At 39.3% G+C, this 17542-nt stretch overlaps 1 protein-coding gene across 4 annotated transcripts in view; it reads left to right on the forward strand.

Annotated features, from left to right (window-relative positions):
• LOC144678972 (triple functional domain protein) overlaps positions 1-17542 on the forward strand; it is a 663567-nt gene that overhangs the window by 471587 nt on the left and 174438 nt on the right. The window contains exon 34 of one of the 4 annotated variants that reach the window (XM_078539120.1): positions 7575-7968. The exons of the other annotated variants lie outside the window; for them this stretch is intronic. Within the exon in view, the coding sequence (XP_078395246.1) occupies positions 7575-7844 (270 nt within the window). The 3' untranslated portion in view covers positions 7845-7968. Of the gene's footprint in view, positions 1-7574; positions 7969-17542 lie in introns of those variants that run through there. 4 annotated transcript variants of the gene reach the window in all.

Consider the following 17542-nt stretch of genomic DNA (forward strand, 5'->3'; position numbering starts at 1 on the left):
CTGTCAGGAGGAGGACATTTAGGGGACAGTAAGGATTGTATCAAAAGTTTTAGGCTGCCTATGGAAAAGGACAAAGAAAAGTCCAGAGTAAAAAAAATTAACTGGGGGAAAGCCAACTTCAATGGGATAAGAACAGATCTGGGCCAAATAAATTGGAGTCAGGGGTTGGCAGGTAAAATGGTAGCTGATCAATGGGCTACCTTTAAAGAAGAGATAATTCAGGCACATTCAAGGTATGTTCCCTCGAAAGGAAAAGGTAGGGCAAACAAACAACCCCCTAGATGACAAAGGAGATGGAAATTAAGATAAACAACTTAAAAGATCATCAGCTTGTTGATAGCCAGAAGGTATTAATTACTATAATTACAAACCGCCTATGGTTTTCATGCCATACATAATAATCAGAATATTATTATTTGGTAAACACTTAAAGTCAATTATGTGGAACTGCGGTATGAATTGGCTATGGATTCTGAGATGTCACACATTGAGTTATATATGCCTAAGTGCAGTAATTTGTCATGATAACATTTTTGCAAAGCCCAAAGCAAAACATTCACCACAAGCTTAATAATGAGTCACCAGAAAGCTTTGTGAGCTTGGTTGCATTTTCTCACTTTATAAAATGTATCCTTCTAATTGGAGTAAGGGTCAGTCATTATAGAAGGTCACAGATTCACCAAGAGGTAAGTGCAAATTGTAATGAGCAAGTAAAAAATAACAGTAGTGTGGGAACAGAACATTCTTGCTTTTGTAAGATCATTTGTAAGCTGAATAGAAGCAATTTCAACCATTATATATTCAGGTAAAATGCATTGTGAATATTTAAAGTAAATACATAAAGCTTTTCTATTCTTCTTCGCAAAAATAAAACAGAACCCAGAGATATTTGAATCATTTTATCTTGCGTTTAATCCAGTGAATTGTGCTATTTAACTTTAGAGTTGTCATCCAGTTTGTCAAAGTCATAGTTGCTGGAAAATTGCACTCAAAAGTTTCCTTGGAGTCAATTTTCCTAATGGCATTTTTGATATAAAGAGACATTATTCCAGAAACGTTGTATAATCCAAATATATAGTCCAAAAGTTCATCAGTACAATTGAGCCATCAATTGAATTTAAGAAAAAAACACATTTCTATTGTTTTCAATATTAATAACTGCTGTCATTTGACTTAGTGTGCAATATAATGAAATATTTTGGAGATTTTTTGTGAAAAATAAATGTGACAATCTTTCTCAGAAGTTTTTTTGTATGGGACAGATATAAGTATTAGGCTTCACCTGTCGTTCGTGAACTGCAAAAGATTCACCTTAAGAATCACATTGGCCATTACTGAAAATATTTGGAAAATGTTAACATGTTATTTTGTAAATTTTGATACCTGGGAGTTTTTTTGTCACTGCCACAAGGTGTATTCGCATGAGTAAGGATTTTTTTCCAGTACACAGAAAAATAGTAAGCTTCAAGAAATGTACAGAATTCTCCTGACCGTATAGTGTTGCTTGTAATTATTTTTATATTGAATATCTGGATGAAATACTATTTAATTTTTGTAATTTGGTAAGAATAGCATAAAGTGAAAATGGACAGTTAAGCTCCCTTTGCCGAGAATCCAAATACAAAGAGTAAAACTTTAGGTTTTCCTTTCCTTATACAACCCAACACTAAGAAAGCTGTTCAGTTTGTGTCATTATCATTACAGACAGCAAATTTCACCAATTTCAGTTCTCAAAAAATGGTTAAATAGTTCAGCTTTGTTTTTTGCAGTGTTTCGCCCTATAATTTGTACTGCAGCCCTCTCTTATTTTCAATAATATTTTTAATAGGTTAGTAAAAGTAAGCAATTCACTTCTGAAATCAATAAACAGTGATCTAAGCACTTTATATGTCTTTTCCTGCAAGATGAAAATGAGAGAGGACATTGGGTTATATCTTGCTAGTAATCTGATTTTCTCTGGAATTTTGTAATTTTGGCATCATGTAACCTTTAGCTTAAATTGCCCTCGAGTTCTGCTTCCTTCAGAAGAAAGTATTGTAATGAAACGTTATTCAACGCCCTTTACAACTCTGAAAACGTACACGATTTCTTCATTTTTTGATTCACTCCACAAGTGGCAAACAGCTAAAGTATTACATTTTGGGAAGTTTAAAACATCATTGTTTGCTAGTATGGAGATATGCTCAGTTGTAATTGGTCATAAGTTATTGATCCATGGAAGAATAACTTGCCTTTTGTTCTAATATATCTTGATGTTGATTCACACAAAGAATTGGACAAAAGTTTCCACCTTGAGCTAAATTAATGTTTTATATAGACTTAGCACAACTTATTGACTTTTATACACAATGCCTCTGATTATAAATCCCAGGATTCCGTATATGTTGTTAACTGCTTCGTTAACCGACCCTACCACCTTCAAAGATTTGTATCCAAGCCCCCGCAGGTGTGACTCCTCTTGTGCCCCCTTTAAAATTGGCCCATTTAATATGTATTGTCTTTCCTCATTCTTCCTACTCAAATGTATCACTTCACATGTTTCTGAATTGAATTTCATCTGCCATGTGTCTGCCCATTTCAGCAGCCTGGCTGTATCCTCTTGAAATCATACTATCTTTCTCACTGTTTGCTACCCAAGTTTTGTGTCACCTGCAACTTTCAAAGTTGTGCCCTGAATCATAAGACCATAAGACATAGGAGCAGAAATTAGGCCATTTGGCCCATCGAGTCTGCTCCGCCATTCAATCATGGCTGATAAGTTTCTCAACCCAATTCTCCTGCCTTCTCCCCGTAACCTTTGATCCCCTTACTAATCAAGAACCTATCTATCTCAGTCTTAAATACACTCAATGACCTGGCCTCCACAGCCTTCTGTGGCAATGAATTCCATAGATTCACCACTCTCTGGCTAAAGAATCCTGGGAAACACAACTGTATAGCTCACTCCAGTCTGAAAAATAGTCATTCATCACAACTCTCTGTTTCCTATTCTTTAGCAATTTTATCCATGCTGCTACTGCCCCTTTTATGCCATGGGCTTACAAGCCTAATATATGGTACTTTATCAAACAGCTTTTGAAACTCCATGTATTCCACAGTGAAGGGACTGGCCTCATCCAGCTTTTCTGCAACTTCTTAAAATTTGGTTAGTCAAATGAATGAATGATGATTCTCTTGTATAAGTCCATGCTTGTCCCTGTGGCTGTTAATTTTTTCCTCAGATTATTTCTAAAAGCTTCCCCACCACCAGCACTAAATTGACTGGTCTATAATTGCCTGGTTTATCCTTCTCCCTTTTTTAAACAAGGGTGTAATATTTGCAGTCCTCTGCTACCACGCTAAAGGAGGATTGGAAGATTATGGCCCACACCTCTGCAATTTCTACCCTTCTATCAACAACCTAGAATGCATTCCATCTGGAACGGGCAACTTATCCACTTTAATTACTGCCTGTACCTCTAGTACCACCTCTTTTTCTATTTTTATCTCATCCAGTATTCTGGCAACCTCCTCAAATTTTTGAAGCTTTGGCAATGTCCTCTTTCCTGGCAACCTGCGATGCAAAGTGTTCATTTAGTACACGAGCATTCTTTCTGCACTATCGGTAGATCTCCTCATTAGTCCTGACAACCCTTTTCTTGTTACCATGACTGTAGAAGATCTTTGGGTTCCCTTTTTATGTAAACATAGTTAATTAGATTATTATACTAAATATGCTGAAATTTTTGGACCTTGTTATCAAAACAAAATGAAATTGTAAAAGTAATTTATTTCACTCAAAGCAAATCTGAATGACCTAGCAATAGTACAAAAGAGTCCCAAAAGTAGTCTTTGTTGTTAAATGATGTCATTGCAGGAATTTTACAAGAGTTGGAATGTAGTGAATTATTGAATAATTTTAAAAATGGTTGTGTCTGTGATCTTTAAGTTGTTGTTGCTGCATACCTTCGTTTTTTAAAAATGTGGTTAAAAAACTCAACAAAAGCCAAGAAGAATAAAGCCCCAAAATAATCCAAGCATATTGATGTGAATGAGAGGAAATAAAAAATACAGGAGGACCTTCTAACTGATTTTGTCAGTGCACATGCATTTCACAAAGCAATTGCAAGACGTGAAGGAGAAATCTAAAGATGTGATCTTATTCATAACAAATTCTTTAAAATGTGCTTACGATTTGTAGAATCTGTAAAAAAAAAATGTATTCTACTTTATTGCCACTTGTCTATTATCATGTCAACACAACAAATCCATATAAAATATCCCAAGCCTTCCTTACATGACAACTGGAAATGGAAGCTTTTTGTGCCTCAGCTGCTTGTACTGTTCCACGCTCATTAAATAGGCACCTGAAATTTTTGAGACATGCCCCAATTTTATTTAATTACTTCATGCCCCTCAGTACCTTTTCTCAATCAGTCCATATCTTTGCAATTTGACCGTGTCTGAGCAACAAATATTGAGTATGATTTGAATTCAGTTGAATTGAAAACTTGCTTCAGAGTGCATGCCTCAAAGCCATTATGTTAGCAATAAATAAGGTCAGAAACTAGTGATTAGTATTCAGAGTAAGACAGACATTTTCTATAACCAGCTGAAGGACTGGACTGCCATCTCTTTTATTCTTTTTATTTCTTTTATGGTGGTGGTATCACTTTTTGCTACAAAGCAAAATAAAATTGTTTTTGGCCCACTGATCTCAAGACTACAATTTATATTTTTCTAATTAATATTTAATAGCATTTGCATGACCTCTGGTGTTGGGTTATAATTGTATATAGTTGACAAATATCAAATTGTTGATTGCTTTAATAACAACATCTAAGATATGTTGAGAAAAAATTGAAAAAAGCCTTGGTAATCTAACAATGACTATCAGCCGTGGCTCAGTTGGTAGCACTGTCACCTCTGAGTCACAAGATTCTGGATTCAAGCACTACTGCAGTGCCTGAGCACAAAAATTGCTGACACTTAAGTACAGTTCTGGAGGAGTGCTGCACTCTTGGAGGTGCCATCTTTTTAATGAGATTCTAAACCAAGACCCCATCTACCTGCTCAGGTGGCTGTAAAAGGTCCTTTGGCAATGTTTGGAAGAAGAGCAGGGATGTTACCCCTGGTGTCCTGGTCAATATTTTTCCTACAGTCAACACCACAGATAAAAGCAGATTATCTGCTCATTATGACATTGCTGTTTGTGGAAGTTTATTATGTGCAAATTGGCTGCTGCATTTCCCACGTTGCTACAGTGACATCACTTCAAAAGTACTTAATTGGCTGGCGCCCAGTGAACATGAAAGGTGCTGCATAAATGCAAGTCATTTTTCTTGTAATGGCCATGGACTAATCAGTTCCGAGCGATGCAGTGGTAGTTATCTCATTCTTTTTAGATGTTTTACCAAATAACTTTCATCAAATCTTTAATACTATGATCAAAACAAATTTTCCATTAATTTTCTAATGCTGATCAAAGATATCAAAGACTTTTTGTACAGCTATTTATGTCATATTTACAGTGATTTGACATATTTTTGAAGCTGGATGCAGCACTTTTCAGCTGCCACTAGATGTCTTCAGCACACTTCAAAAATGTTTTGTACATTTACTGCTTACTAAGAGAACTGGTAACGTGAAGAGCTTTTCCTTTATTAATATTATATCAGCAACCTATATATCTAGGATTTTTCTGATGTCTTGTATGTTAATGTGCAGCTTAACAACTGTGCAAGTACATGTGTCTCACAGGTTGATCTTTATGGTTACTGGGAGTGCAGGAAATCTTTTATATCAAATGTTGCCTTTTTGAAGCAATAGAATTGAGTTTGCATCTAATGGCAAATGTATATGGCATGGGAAAATTTGGCAATAAGGTCTTACCTTAAAAGCCTCTGAAAGTCAGACAATTCTGATAAGCCGACCTTGCTGATTAATTGGAAGCACTCTAGTGACTAAATATGTACAAGCCACAAATCACTATCGTTTTAACAAGTCACTACATTACTTAACAAATATTTATCTTCACTCAAAAGCTAGCAATTAAAAAGAAGTAGCTAATGGTTTCTTCGTCCTTTAAATAGCCATATTGTATCCCTGCACAACCCACAATTATCTCTTCCCAAGTCACTTAAAATTGCACTTGCAAAATCCCAACTGTCTAGCCTTTGGCTCTCCATTTGTCACAATGCTCTTGTGGCCGCCAAATTGCTTAATTATTCCCTCACCCTCACCTTTGTTGCCCTTGTCCCTTGATATGGTTCCATGTTTTCTGCTGCAAGTCTAAGATGTACAGATTTGGATTTGACATTCAGTTGACTTTCCATCCATCCCAAATCTGGTTGGATCAAATCAAGCCTCATCAGACCTCACTCACCTCTGCCAAACTGTCCACGACTTCAGGAATGTCCTGGAGATCAATGGTAAGCCCTGGCTTCTTTCCTATACTGCTAATGTTTCCTTACACCTGTCCCCCCCCACTTCCTTAGAACTCCACTCCAACTAGTACAAGGAGCTCATGGATTTGTTTTTATCACTAAAATAGAGACCATCCACTCAACTTCCCTCTGCTTCTTACTTATTCAGCCACCAACCAAGCTAAACATATGCCAACCAGCACTATCACCTTGACCCCGAGGCTCCACCCTCCTATTCTCATCCCGAACCTCATATTTCTCTAGTTTTTCTCCCACCTCCCCTCATGTCTCCTCTGTCATCTTGCCTATAGAGCCCACCTGCAGCTCCCTTAACCCATTAAAACTAAATTGTTAATCAATAAGCTTCCCTAGCTCCCATGCAAGCTGATATTTTAACTGACTCCCTCTCCTCAGCTATTCCAACCCCCTCTGCTGCCACTGTGTTAGGTTAAGCCACTCTGTTCACTTCTTTGCTGTTCAATTCAACCTTAAACTGAGTTTCTGACCCTATTTCTTAAAGTCATAAAGTCATTTCCAGACATGACAGTTCTAATATCCTCCTGGCCACACTCCCATCATCCATCTACTATAGCTCATCCTTAACTTTGCTGCCTGTACCTTATCCTGCACCAAATCCCACTTGCACATTATTGGTGTCTTTATTGGACTACATTTCCCCCAAGTTGTTCTTCTCGTGTTTAAACCCTTCATGGTCCTACCCTTCCCTATCTTGTGACCTCCTCCTGCCTTACAACCAGCACCCTTGCCCCAGGAACACTGCTTCTCTGATTCTGGCCTTTTGTTTGTCCTCCCCCTGCATGCACCCCACCTCCCCCAACCTTGGTGGACATGTCTTCAATTGCCTAGATCCCACACAATAGAATTTCCTTATTACTTGAACCTCTTATCTACTTTTCCTCCTTCAAAACCACTTTTTCAAAAAAGCTTTTGGCTCCGCCTTCTAGTATCTGGCCCTTTGGCTCAGTCTTAGTCTTTTGGATTATACATTTGTAAGCACTTTGTAACATTTTTGTAATTGAAGCTGCTATATAAACACAAATTGTTATTATCTTTTAGAAATTAAATTTCTATGCTATAATATTATTCCCTTACTGGGTACTCTGCAACAAGTGGCTCACCTCGTCCAATGCCTTTCCACCATCTACAAAGCTCAAGGGTGTGATGGAATACTCACCACTCACTTGGATAGGTGCAACCACAGCAACGTTCAAGAAGGTCGGCACCACTCAGGACAGGACAGTTCACTTGATTGGCACATCGTCACTGGACTCAATATTCACCTATCCATCACCAGCTTACTGTGGCTGCGCTAAGTACGATCTACAGGATGCGCTGCAGATACTCACTAAGGGCACTTCAACAGCACGTCCCTCCTCTATGACCTCTACCATGAAGAAGAAGAGCAGCAATGTTGTATGAATATTATCTCCACATTCCCCTTCAAGTCATACACCATCTTGACTTGGCATTTTCTTTATTGCCTGAGGTCACAATTCTGAAATCCCAACCTAATATCATTGTGGAAGCGCCATCACCACAAGGACTGCAGGGGTTCAAAAAGCCTCAGGGTGCCTAGAGATGGACAATCAATGTAGTTTTTCCCCATATCCCCAGAACAAATTAAAAATACATTCAAGAACTCAAGCTTGTTCTCTTTTGGGAGCCAGAGGTTTGAGATCCAACCTGTCCCTAGACCTTGAATCCTTTACATGAACGTAGAATTCTAACTTCTGTTGGAAGATTTTTTGTGTATGCGTGAGGGAGAAAGGGAGCTCCATAATTGGAATTTCTATCCTTAGAACCTTTCGTTTCCACACCTTTCCTGAAGAACCAACCAGTTTACTAACGATCTCAAATCAATCATACAAAATATTCACCAAAACATCCTTGAGATACAGGGAGGAGGGGGAAATTAAACATTTTTTAAGCATTTTATTAAATTTAAGACATTAAATAAAGAAAGTATTTGAAATAAATCTCTTACTTTGGAATAGTTGACATGTTTGCACTGAGGTCAGAAAAGCTTTAATGCTGAACTTAAATATTGTGGCTGCAACAGTCAGGCAGGCCTGGACTATAGCCAATTACCATTTGTTTAAATTGCTGTTCATTGGAGACTTAACTTTAGCAAGACCACCATGCGTAGCACCACACTGACAACTGCTTTTGTAAAATCTACAAATCCTCCTGAGAAATTTGAATGAGAAGAAACATCTTTCTGAGGATGGAGGAAATTAAAGCAAATACGTATCTTAAAATTCGACAAATCCACCATGGGTGGTTGGACTAATAATATAGGGTTGGACTAATAATATAGATCATGCAAAATACCTGAGTAAGAGGTTTGGAGCAAAGAAGAATAAAGTTACTTGTATCTTAAACATGTTTTGTAAAGCTGTAGGTAAATAAAATCGTATTGCAAATATATCAGAGGCCCTGTATCCTTTGAGCTGTGTCACTTTTACTTATCAATCACATGAACAGCAACAGATTTTGCATTGATGGAACTATGATAAATGTCAAAAACCATACTTGCGTCCAACCAGAAAGCATAGGTGGAATATTTTGGTGTTATATATATGGAAAAAATTGAGAAACCATTGGTAACAAAAGGTTTTCAAACTGAGCATTAATCCAGTGGCCCACTTTTGAAGCTTTTCCAGAGCCTATATATCAGTAGCTATGTGAGGGGCTGGGTTGTGAAGAGGGGACAGGTTGAGTGGAGGCAAAACAGCACGGTCAACTTTAAACATATTACAAATTAGGAGCAGGGGTAGGCCACTGGGCCCTTTGCACCAGCTCCACCATTCAATAAGATTGTGGCTGATCTGACTGCAACCTCAACTCCACACTCCTGTCTACCCCTGATTGCCTTTCACCCCTTTGTTTATCAAGAATCCATCGACCTTGGCAGTTTTAGATCACTGCCCACTATACTTTCTATACATTGAAATCACTGGAAAATAACAATACAGCAGCGCATCTAGCAATATGATCTCACATTATGTCATCTGATATCACTAGTTTTATGCCTCCAAAATTGAAAGTTAACCCCCCACGCCACCCCCCAGTATTCTAAATGAGACCTGACCAAGGTCTTATAAAAGGAGAGTATAGTGCGTTTTGTCCTTATACAAGGTGGTGTTATTTTTATTGTTTAGCCATGCAGCCTGGCTCTATTTGCATTTGCAATATCCTCACAGCATTGGTAGTGAACCTTCAGAGATTCATGTACTCTAACCTATAGAACTTTATTATGCTGTACAGTCTTAAGCTTGCAACTTGCATGCTTGGCTGTACCAATGCGCATGAAACTTGGTTCCAGGACCGTTCCCCTATAGCATCTAGATTTGCTAATATTCAATTTTTCTCATCTAAGGTCATAGCCCCCACCCAGATCTTTGTATCATGAGTGAACCTGCAGACAATTCCCCTATTGCTTTCAACTGGATCACAGGCAAAGATGGTGAAGAGAACTGGCCTTGACACCCAGCAGGAGTTCATCTGTAACCAGTCCCTCTGCCAAGTCACTGTCACTGATAACAAATGTGTCGACAAGAATGCAACTAATTTCTTATCTGGCCCCAAATCTGCCAACTTATGTCTTTATCAAATACCCTAAGATGTTTTATCTCATGTCGACATTAAATTTTATGTGCCATCCGTCTACCTATTCTGCTAGTACGTTTATGTCCTATTGAAGTTTTTTGCATTGTACCTTGTTGCTTGTTAACCCCACTGCAAGAGCATAAGAAATAGTAGTAGTTCATTTGGCCCCTCAAACCTTAGGATCTAAGTGTGGTCTTAACTCCACTTTTCTGCCTGGCATCCCCCCCCACCCCCCCCAAAAAAATAACCCTTGACTCCATTTTTATTTCATCAGATTTCAATATCATTTTCCTTATACCTTTGTCTAAATCATACATTTACAACCAATGAGGTACTTTTGAAGTGTAGTCACTGTTGTAAGAACGCAACTCTGAGCTGAGCTTTCGACACCATATCCTCTCCATCACAAAGACGGCCTATCTCCAGCTTTGTAACGTTGCCCGTCTCTGTCCTTGCCTGCTGCTGAAACCCTCATCCATGGCTTTATCAATTCCAGGCTTAACTATTCTAATAAAAACACAGAGCAGGCCAGGAAATACCTGTGGAGAAAAAAAAAGTTAATGTTTCAGGTCAATGACCTGTTGTCAGAATTGGAAAACATTAGAGACGTAATACGTTTTGATTAATTATGAGGCAGAAAAATGGGAGACAGGAAAAGAACAAAAAAGGAAAAATCATATGATGGAGTGGAAGGCAGGAGAAACTAAATGAAAAGGGATGATAGTGCAAAGTCAAAGGCGATGATAATGGAACAGATAAAGAAACAAAAGATGTATCTAGGGGTATAAATGCGAAACAATATCAACAGCTGCTGTCTGAAAAAATTGGGGACAAAGGTTATGAGATGAAACTTTTGAACTCAGCATTGGGCCCAGGAGGCTGTAAAGCGCTAATCGAAAGATGAAGTGCTGTTCCTTAAGCTTCCCTTGAACTTCAAAGGAACAACGTAGGAGACCAAGGTCAGAGAGGGAGTGGGGTGAAGAACAAAACTAACAGAAAGCCAGTAACTTGGTGTTATGCTTATGGACTGAACTGAGGAATTCTATAAAGCAGTCATTGCATCACGAGCAGCGAATGAAATATACTAAATAGTAAGAGGCACAAGTAAATTGCTGTTTGCTCTGGGAGGCAAAAATGTAGGTATTATGTCTCCACAATCATGGCAAGATGCTGACAAGGTTGGCACTGTTTTTGTTGGCAAACCGACCTCTACTTTGCAGAGGCCAAATGCTTTCTCCCTGGACTGTGACCCCATCAAGATTGCCATAATCTCCTGTGGAGATTTTCTCTCCCCCTCCAATCTCATGGTCTCCCAACTTCGCACAGCCGTTAATACCTCCTTCCCAAGATCCACAAACAGGACTGCCCTGGTAGACTCATTGGGTGGAATTTTACAGCAGCGGGATTTTACATTCCTGAAGTCAGTGGAGTTTAGAATGGCTCACCGCATTTTACAGCCTCGTCTCCACTGCGACGGGGGCCATAAAATTCCGGCCATTGCTTTAGCCACTTGTTGCCCACAGAACTGTTTTCTTCCCATCTCAAGTCTATTTTTTCTCCTCTTGTCCAATCTCTTTCTAGCTATAGCCACAACTCTTCCACATCTTCCACAATTTTAACAGTTTCCTTTCCCAATTGTTTCCTTTTTCACATGTATGCCCAATCCCTCTTCACCTCCATCCCCCCAGCAGGAGGGTCTGAGGGTTCTCCACTTCCTCCTTGGACGGAGGCCCAACCACTTGCCTATTTGTAGAATATGTGGAGCGCTTTTTGTTCCACTCCTACTCATGGCCCCTTCCCCATATATTGTTCCACTACATTGATGCTGTTGCCTACTCTGACCCTGAACTGGATGATTTCATCAACTTTGCTTTTAGCTTTAACCTTCACACAACCCATTTCTGACCTTCCACCATAGGCCCACTGACTCCCACAGATATCTTGACTACACTTCCTCCCATTCCACTTGCTGTTAGGACTCGTTTCCATTTCCCCAGTTTCTCCATCTCCATTGTATCTGTTGTGACTGTCAACCTCGCTTCGGAATAGTCTTCCTATTTCCTCAATCCAAGATTCCTCTCCACCGTGGTCACACAGCCTTCAACTGTGTCCATTCCATTTCACGTACTTTTGCTCTCCCTCCTCCCACTCCCAGAATCATGATAGAGTTCTACCCTACCAGCTTCCATATTTAACGGACCATCCTCTGCCATTATTGCCACCTCCTGTGTGATGCCACCACTAAATACATCTTATCCTCATCTCCCCTTTCAGCATTCTGAAAGGATGGTACCATACTGTGCTGATCCTTAATCACAAGGCCCCACCCCACCAATACCTAACCCAACTGTTCAGGGTCCCAGACATTCCTTCCAGGTGAAACAGCAATTTATTTATGTCTTTCAATTTAGTACACCGCTGCTTATGGTGCAATCTCTTTTACTTTGGGGGCACCAAACGCAGCTTGGACCACTTTGTGGAATGCAACCATTCAGTCAGCAGGCAAGACTTTACACTTCATGTCTGCTGTTACTTTAATTTCCCACCTTACTCTTTCATTGACCTCTCTGATCTCAAGCTCCTTCACTGTTCCAGTGAATTGAATGTAAGCTTGAGGAATAGTACCCCATCTTTTGATAGGTGCTTTAGAGCCTTCTGGATTCAAACATTGAGTTCAACAATTTTGGTTCATAACCTCTGTTCCCATTTTTTCAAAAAGCAGCAGTTGTTGGTGATGATTCTGCTATTTCCTTCCTCCAGACCCATTTTTTTGTTTCTTGCCCCATTTGAATCTCCTTTGCTGAGTGCCATCATCCCTTTTGTCATTTAATCTCTCCCACCCTAAGACTAGGTCTTCCACCCTATCACAGACTTTCCCTTTAGTTGTTCTGCCAACCTTTCCCATCTCTACCAATTGAAGCTCATCGACATGAAACATAAACCCTGTTCTCTCTCCACAAATGCTGCCTGACCTGCTGAGTATTTCCAGCATTCGCCATTTTTATTTCAGATTTCCAGCATCCATTGCATTTTGCTTTTGTATTAATGTTCAACTACTTCAATTTTCTCCTGGCTGCCTTCCCATTTACACTACCATGAATTTAAACTCATTCAAAACTCGACACCAAATCCTACTCAACAATCATCCATGATTTTGCTGGCCTACAATAGGTCATGATCAACTAACACCTTAATTCTCATCCATGTATTAAAATCCCTACATAGCTTTGCCTCTCCCTATCTCTGTGATCTGCAACCCTCTAATAATTCTGTTCCTTCAACTGTGACACCTTATGTCCCACCCCTGGCAGCTGTGCTTTCAGCCATTTAAAACCATAAGCTTTGGAATTTGCTGCTCCCAGTGCGGTCTCCTGTACATTGGAGAGACCAAACACAGACTGGGCGACCGCTTAGCGGAACACCTTCACTCAGTCCGCAAGCATAACCCAGTCCTTCCTGTCACTTGCCATTTCAACACACCATCCTGCTGTCATGCCTACATGTCCGCCCTTGGCCTGATGCAATGTTCCAGTGAAATCCAACACAAACTGGAGAAATAGCACCTCATCTTCCGGAAGGCACTTTACAGCCTTCCGGACTTAACATTGAGTTCAACAACTTCAGACCATGAACTCTCTCCTCTATCCTCACCCCCTTTTTTAAATATTCATTTTTAATTTTTATTTTTTACCACATTTTTATTTTTATTTATTTTCATTTTTATTCACTTATTCATTGTTTTATCCTCACCTTTTACCCTATTTTCAATCTTTTTTCCCACCACCGTCCCCTCCCCCCACTACACCCCCACAAGGGCCATCTGTCACTATTTCATGTTCTTTTCAAAGTGCTTACCCATGTCCTGCTAGTATCACATTCTGCTTTCTTACCTTAATGTAACTATCAGCACCTCCTTTAGCCCTTAGCACTATCATTAACACCCCCTTTGTCCTTTTGTTCATGACGTCTTTGTCAATCTCTCCTTTGCGTCCACCTATTGCTGGCCTTCTATCCAGCTTCACCTGTTCCACCCCTCTTAAACAGTATAAATTTCAACACATTTTTACTTCTCTTTAGCTCTGCAGAAGAGTCATATGTACTCGAAACGTTAACTCTGTTTTTCTCTCAACAGATGCTGTTAGACCTGCTGAGTTTTTCCAGCATCTTCTGCCTTAGTTTCAGGTTTCCAGCATCTGCAGCATTTTGCTTTAGCTTTGGAATTCCCTCCCTAAACCTCATCACGTTTTAAACCTCCTGAAAACCTATTTAACCAAACTGCTGGTCACCCATCCTAATATCTCTTTCCTTGGCTCGGTATCAATTTTTGTCTGATTATATTCGTGGGATGTGTTCCTGTGTCAGAGGCAGGTTGTTGACATTGGTGACGGCTGGGATGCCACATACACCCTTTTCCCACTAGGAGCAACATCAATTAACCCTAACCCTTCATTTCTTATCTGCAAACCAATTTTCTATCTATATTGCTACAATTCCTCTTATACCATGTGACCTAATTTTATATAAGAAACCACCTATGAGGCATTTTATCAAACACCTTTTGAAACCCATTAACACAGCATCTATTGTATTCCCTGATCTATCTAATCTGCCCCTTCCTCATTTTTCTCAAAACATTATGATCCTTGGCAACACCCCGGGTCGTTGGAAGGGGGTGGGGGTGGGGGAGGCAGGGGGTGGGGGGGGAGATCTGGCTAAGGACCAATAACATTTTGTTTAAAGTAAATGAAGTTTGCGATTCAAGATGCTTACTAAGTGAATAAAGCCACAAGATTCCACGGGTTTTAAATAAACAAAAATAAACTTTACAAGTTCAGAAAGATAAAACAATTTACAATATCCATCTTATACTCTAACATTCAGAGTAAGGATGAGGTACATGTGGATTAACAGGTGAACTGTGGTTGGAACTGCCACATTACACAATAGATGACAGATGCGACCAAAACCGATTCCATGGATTTCTCAACAACCCACCCAGATGTTTGTCACATTGTGAGCCAACCTGTCTCACTGAAACTTAATCTTTCTCACAAGGGTTTCCAATCTCCATATATGAAGATCTCGTCTTGGAATTCTCTCCAAAAGTCGATCCCACTCAGACAGCCTCAACAATGACCCACCTTGCAGGGTTTCAATCTCACCTTCTAAGATTCCTTTCCCCTGGATTTTTGAGTGCGCTCAAACATCACTTTCCAAGCACAATTTCAGATATTTAATCATGCCAAGCAGAACACCACTGTTTCAAAGGGGTACCTTTGCACCAACGGCCCACAGCAACCTTCAGCTGCCTTCTCAGAACTTCACGGCTTCTTTGGTGCCCACTTTGCTTAAAGTCTGCTCCTTGCAGCGCTTCCTTTAATTTGGAGCATTTTTCTCTGCTCCTTTTCTTTAACTAACGGAACCTATGTTTGTTCCCTCACTTTAATCCCTTCTCTGGGACTTCATTTTGGGACCTCACCCTGTCCCCCTCTCATGTCCCTCTCCCTGGGACACCTACTTGATGATGCCACTCCGAATCATGTCATCTGACCTGTCCTTTTCATGCCATTCTTCTGCGGAGGCTGGTTCTCGGCCTAAATAAGGTAAAATGATACCACTGCACATGTGCGCCAGTTCCCAGCCAATACATGTGCGAGAGGTTCAAAGATCATCAGGAATCGGAGTTCCCAACCTCCAAACTAAAAAAGGCGAGATGCTGCCAGACCTGCTGAGTTTTTCCAGCATTTTCTGTTTTCTCTCAGATTTCCAGCATCTACAGTATTTTGCTTTTATTTATTTGACTTTAATAAATCCTTGCTGCCTATTGATTGATTCATGCATTTCCGAATGCTCGCTAATTATTACTTTATATAATAATTATGTACATTTGTGCCTTACCAAGAACTGTAATGGCATATAAGATCTGTCACTACATACAGGAGGATCTGTTGTGTTGACTTGGTAATACTAATTTGTACATGCAACTTTTGTAATTTTTACTCTTCCGGTTTTACCTTCCCCTCCACACATCCGACCATTCCAATACCAACATTTCAGTATTTAATTTTTGAAATAATAGCTAAGAATAAAAATCAATGAATTAAATATTAAACCTCTAATATTGCAACGTGGATGTTCTTTGTTAATGACTGCTTATTTGCCTGCGTGCTCTGTGCCTCATTGCTGCTATAGCAACAATAGCTGTTGGAATATTAGAATATCACTGATTTTTTTAAAATTTGACTCCTACATACTGTACCTCATTTGCAGTATTAAGTAACCATTGATGAAATTGGTAGTAGCACAGGCAGTACCATCAGGAATATTTTTTCTCCTCTTTTAATGATTCATATCCTAAATGCAACCCTGATTGTTTATTGAAATGTCCCTTAGAAATCAGGTTGTCACTGCTCTTCAGTCTTGTTACAAATGTGCAAATAAAGTGTTCAGGCTTATTCCAGTGAGGATGCTGTTTTTTTTCCTATTTAATTTTTTTAGGTTTAGATATGCTATAATCCCTGCTTGTTTTAAAAGTTTCAACATGGAATCCATACCAAAACTATTAATACCTTCCAAGTATTAAAATGTTGAGTCCTTTCCATTATAATTTTTATGTGGTCTGAATGATTTGTATTTTGTAAAGAGCCAATTGAATTGCAGAAAAATTAGTAGAAAGATTAATTCAAGCTTGGTGCATCATTAGGAATGCATAGGTGAAAGTTTAGCTTTTAGTCCCTTAAATCCATGCTTCAAATAATAACTACCGCTGTGCTCACATTAAACACCTCAAATATTCTCATGTTTAAAACTCTATGTCTTACTTGCACCTAATTTGAAGTGCATAGCTCCAGAGGCATTGTGGTTCCTAGTACATGTGTAAACAATGATCGGCACAGTTTCTGAGCTCCACTCTTAGCAAAGCTAATTGTGATGTCATTCTTTGGAACTTTTTGAAATCATTTCTTTCATGGGAAGAATTTAGGATTCCGATTTGCAGGAGATGTAACCACCTTTATTGGCAAGCCTACTAGTGAGGTTTTGCTTGGTGAAGATGTCAGAGAAACAGCACTCTGACTGGGAAGACAGTTGAGGACAAAGGGACACATAATAAGTTAGCCACCCAACTGGTTGGGGGAGGAAATTTTGGCCAAGTAAGCAAAAACTCATTCACTGAAGCCAAAAAATGATCAGAATTGGAAGGGTCCCCAGGCAAAATTAAGTGAGCCCACAATTGGCGAGAGTGTGGCATATTTTTTATTCATTTCATTGATTTTGAGATTTCTGTAGTTAGTTTAATTAAGGTGAAATTTTATCACTTCAATTTCTCTGCAAGTTCACTTGCCATTTATAAAAGAAATCATAAATATAATTTAATTTGTAATTGGGCTTCATTCACATTGTTTTAGTTGTACTCAGAAAGATTGGAGATGAACATGTATTAGAGACATGTTCCGATCACAAGGGATCTTCCTGTTACTCCCCTGAATTATACTATTCATACTTAGGTA

This window comes from Cetorhinus maximus, chromosome 3 (genome assembly GCF_964194155.1).
Source record: "Cetorhinus maximus chromosome 3, sCetMax3.hap1.1, whole genome shotgun sequence".
In the NCBI taxonomy this organism is placed as follows: domain Eukaryota; kingdom Metazoa; phylum Chordata; class Chondrichthyes; order Lamniformes; family Cetorhinidae; genus Cetorhinus; species Cetorhinus maximus.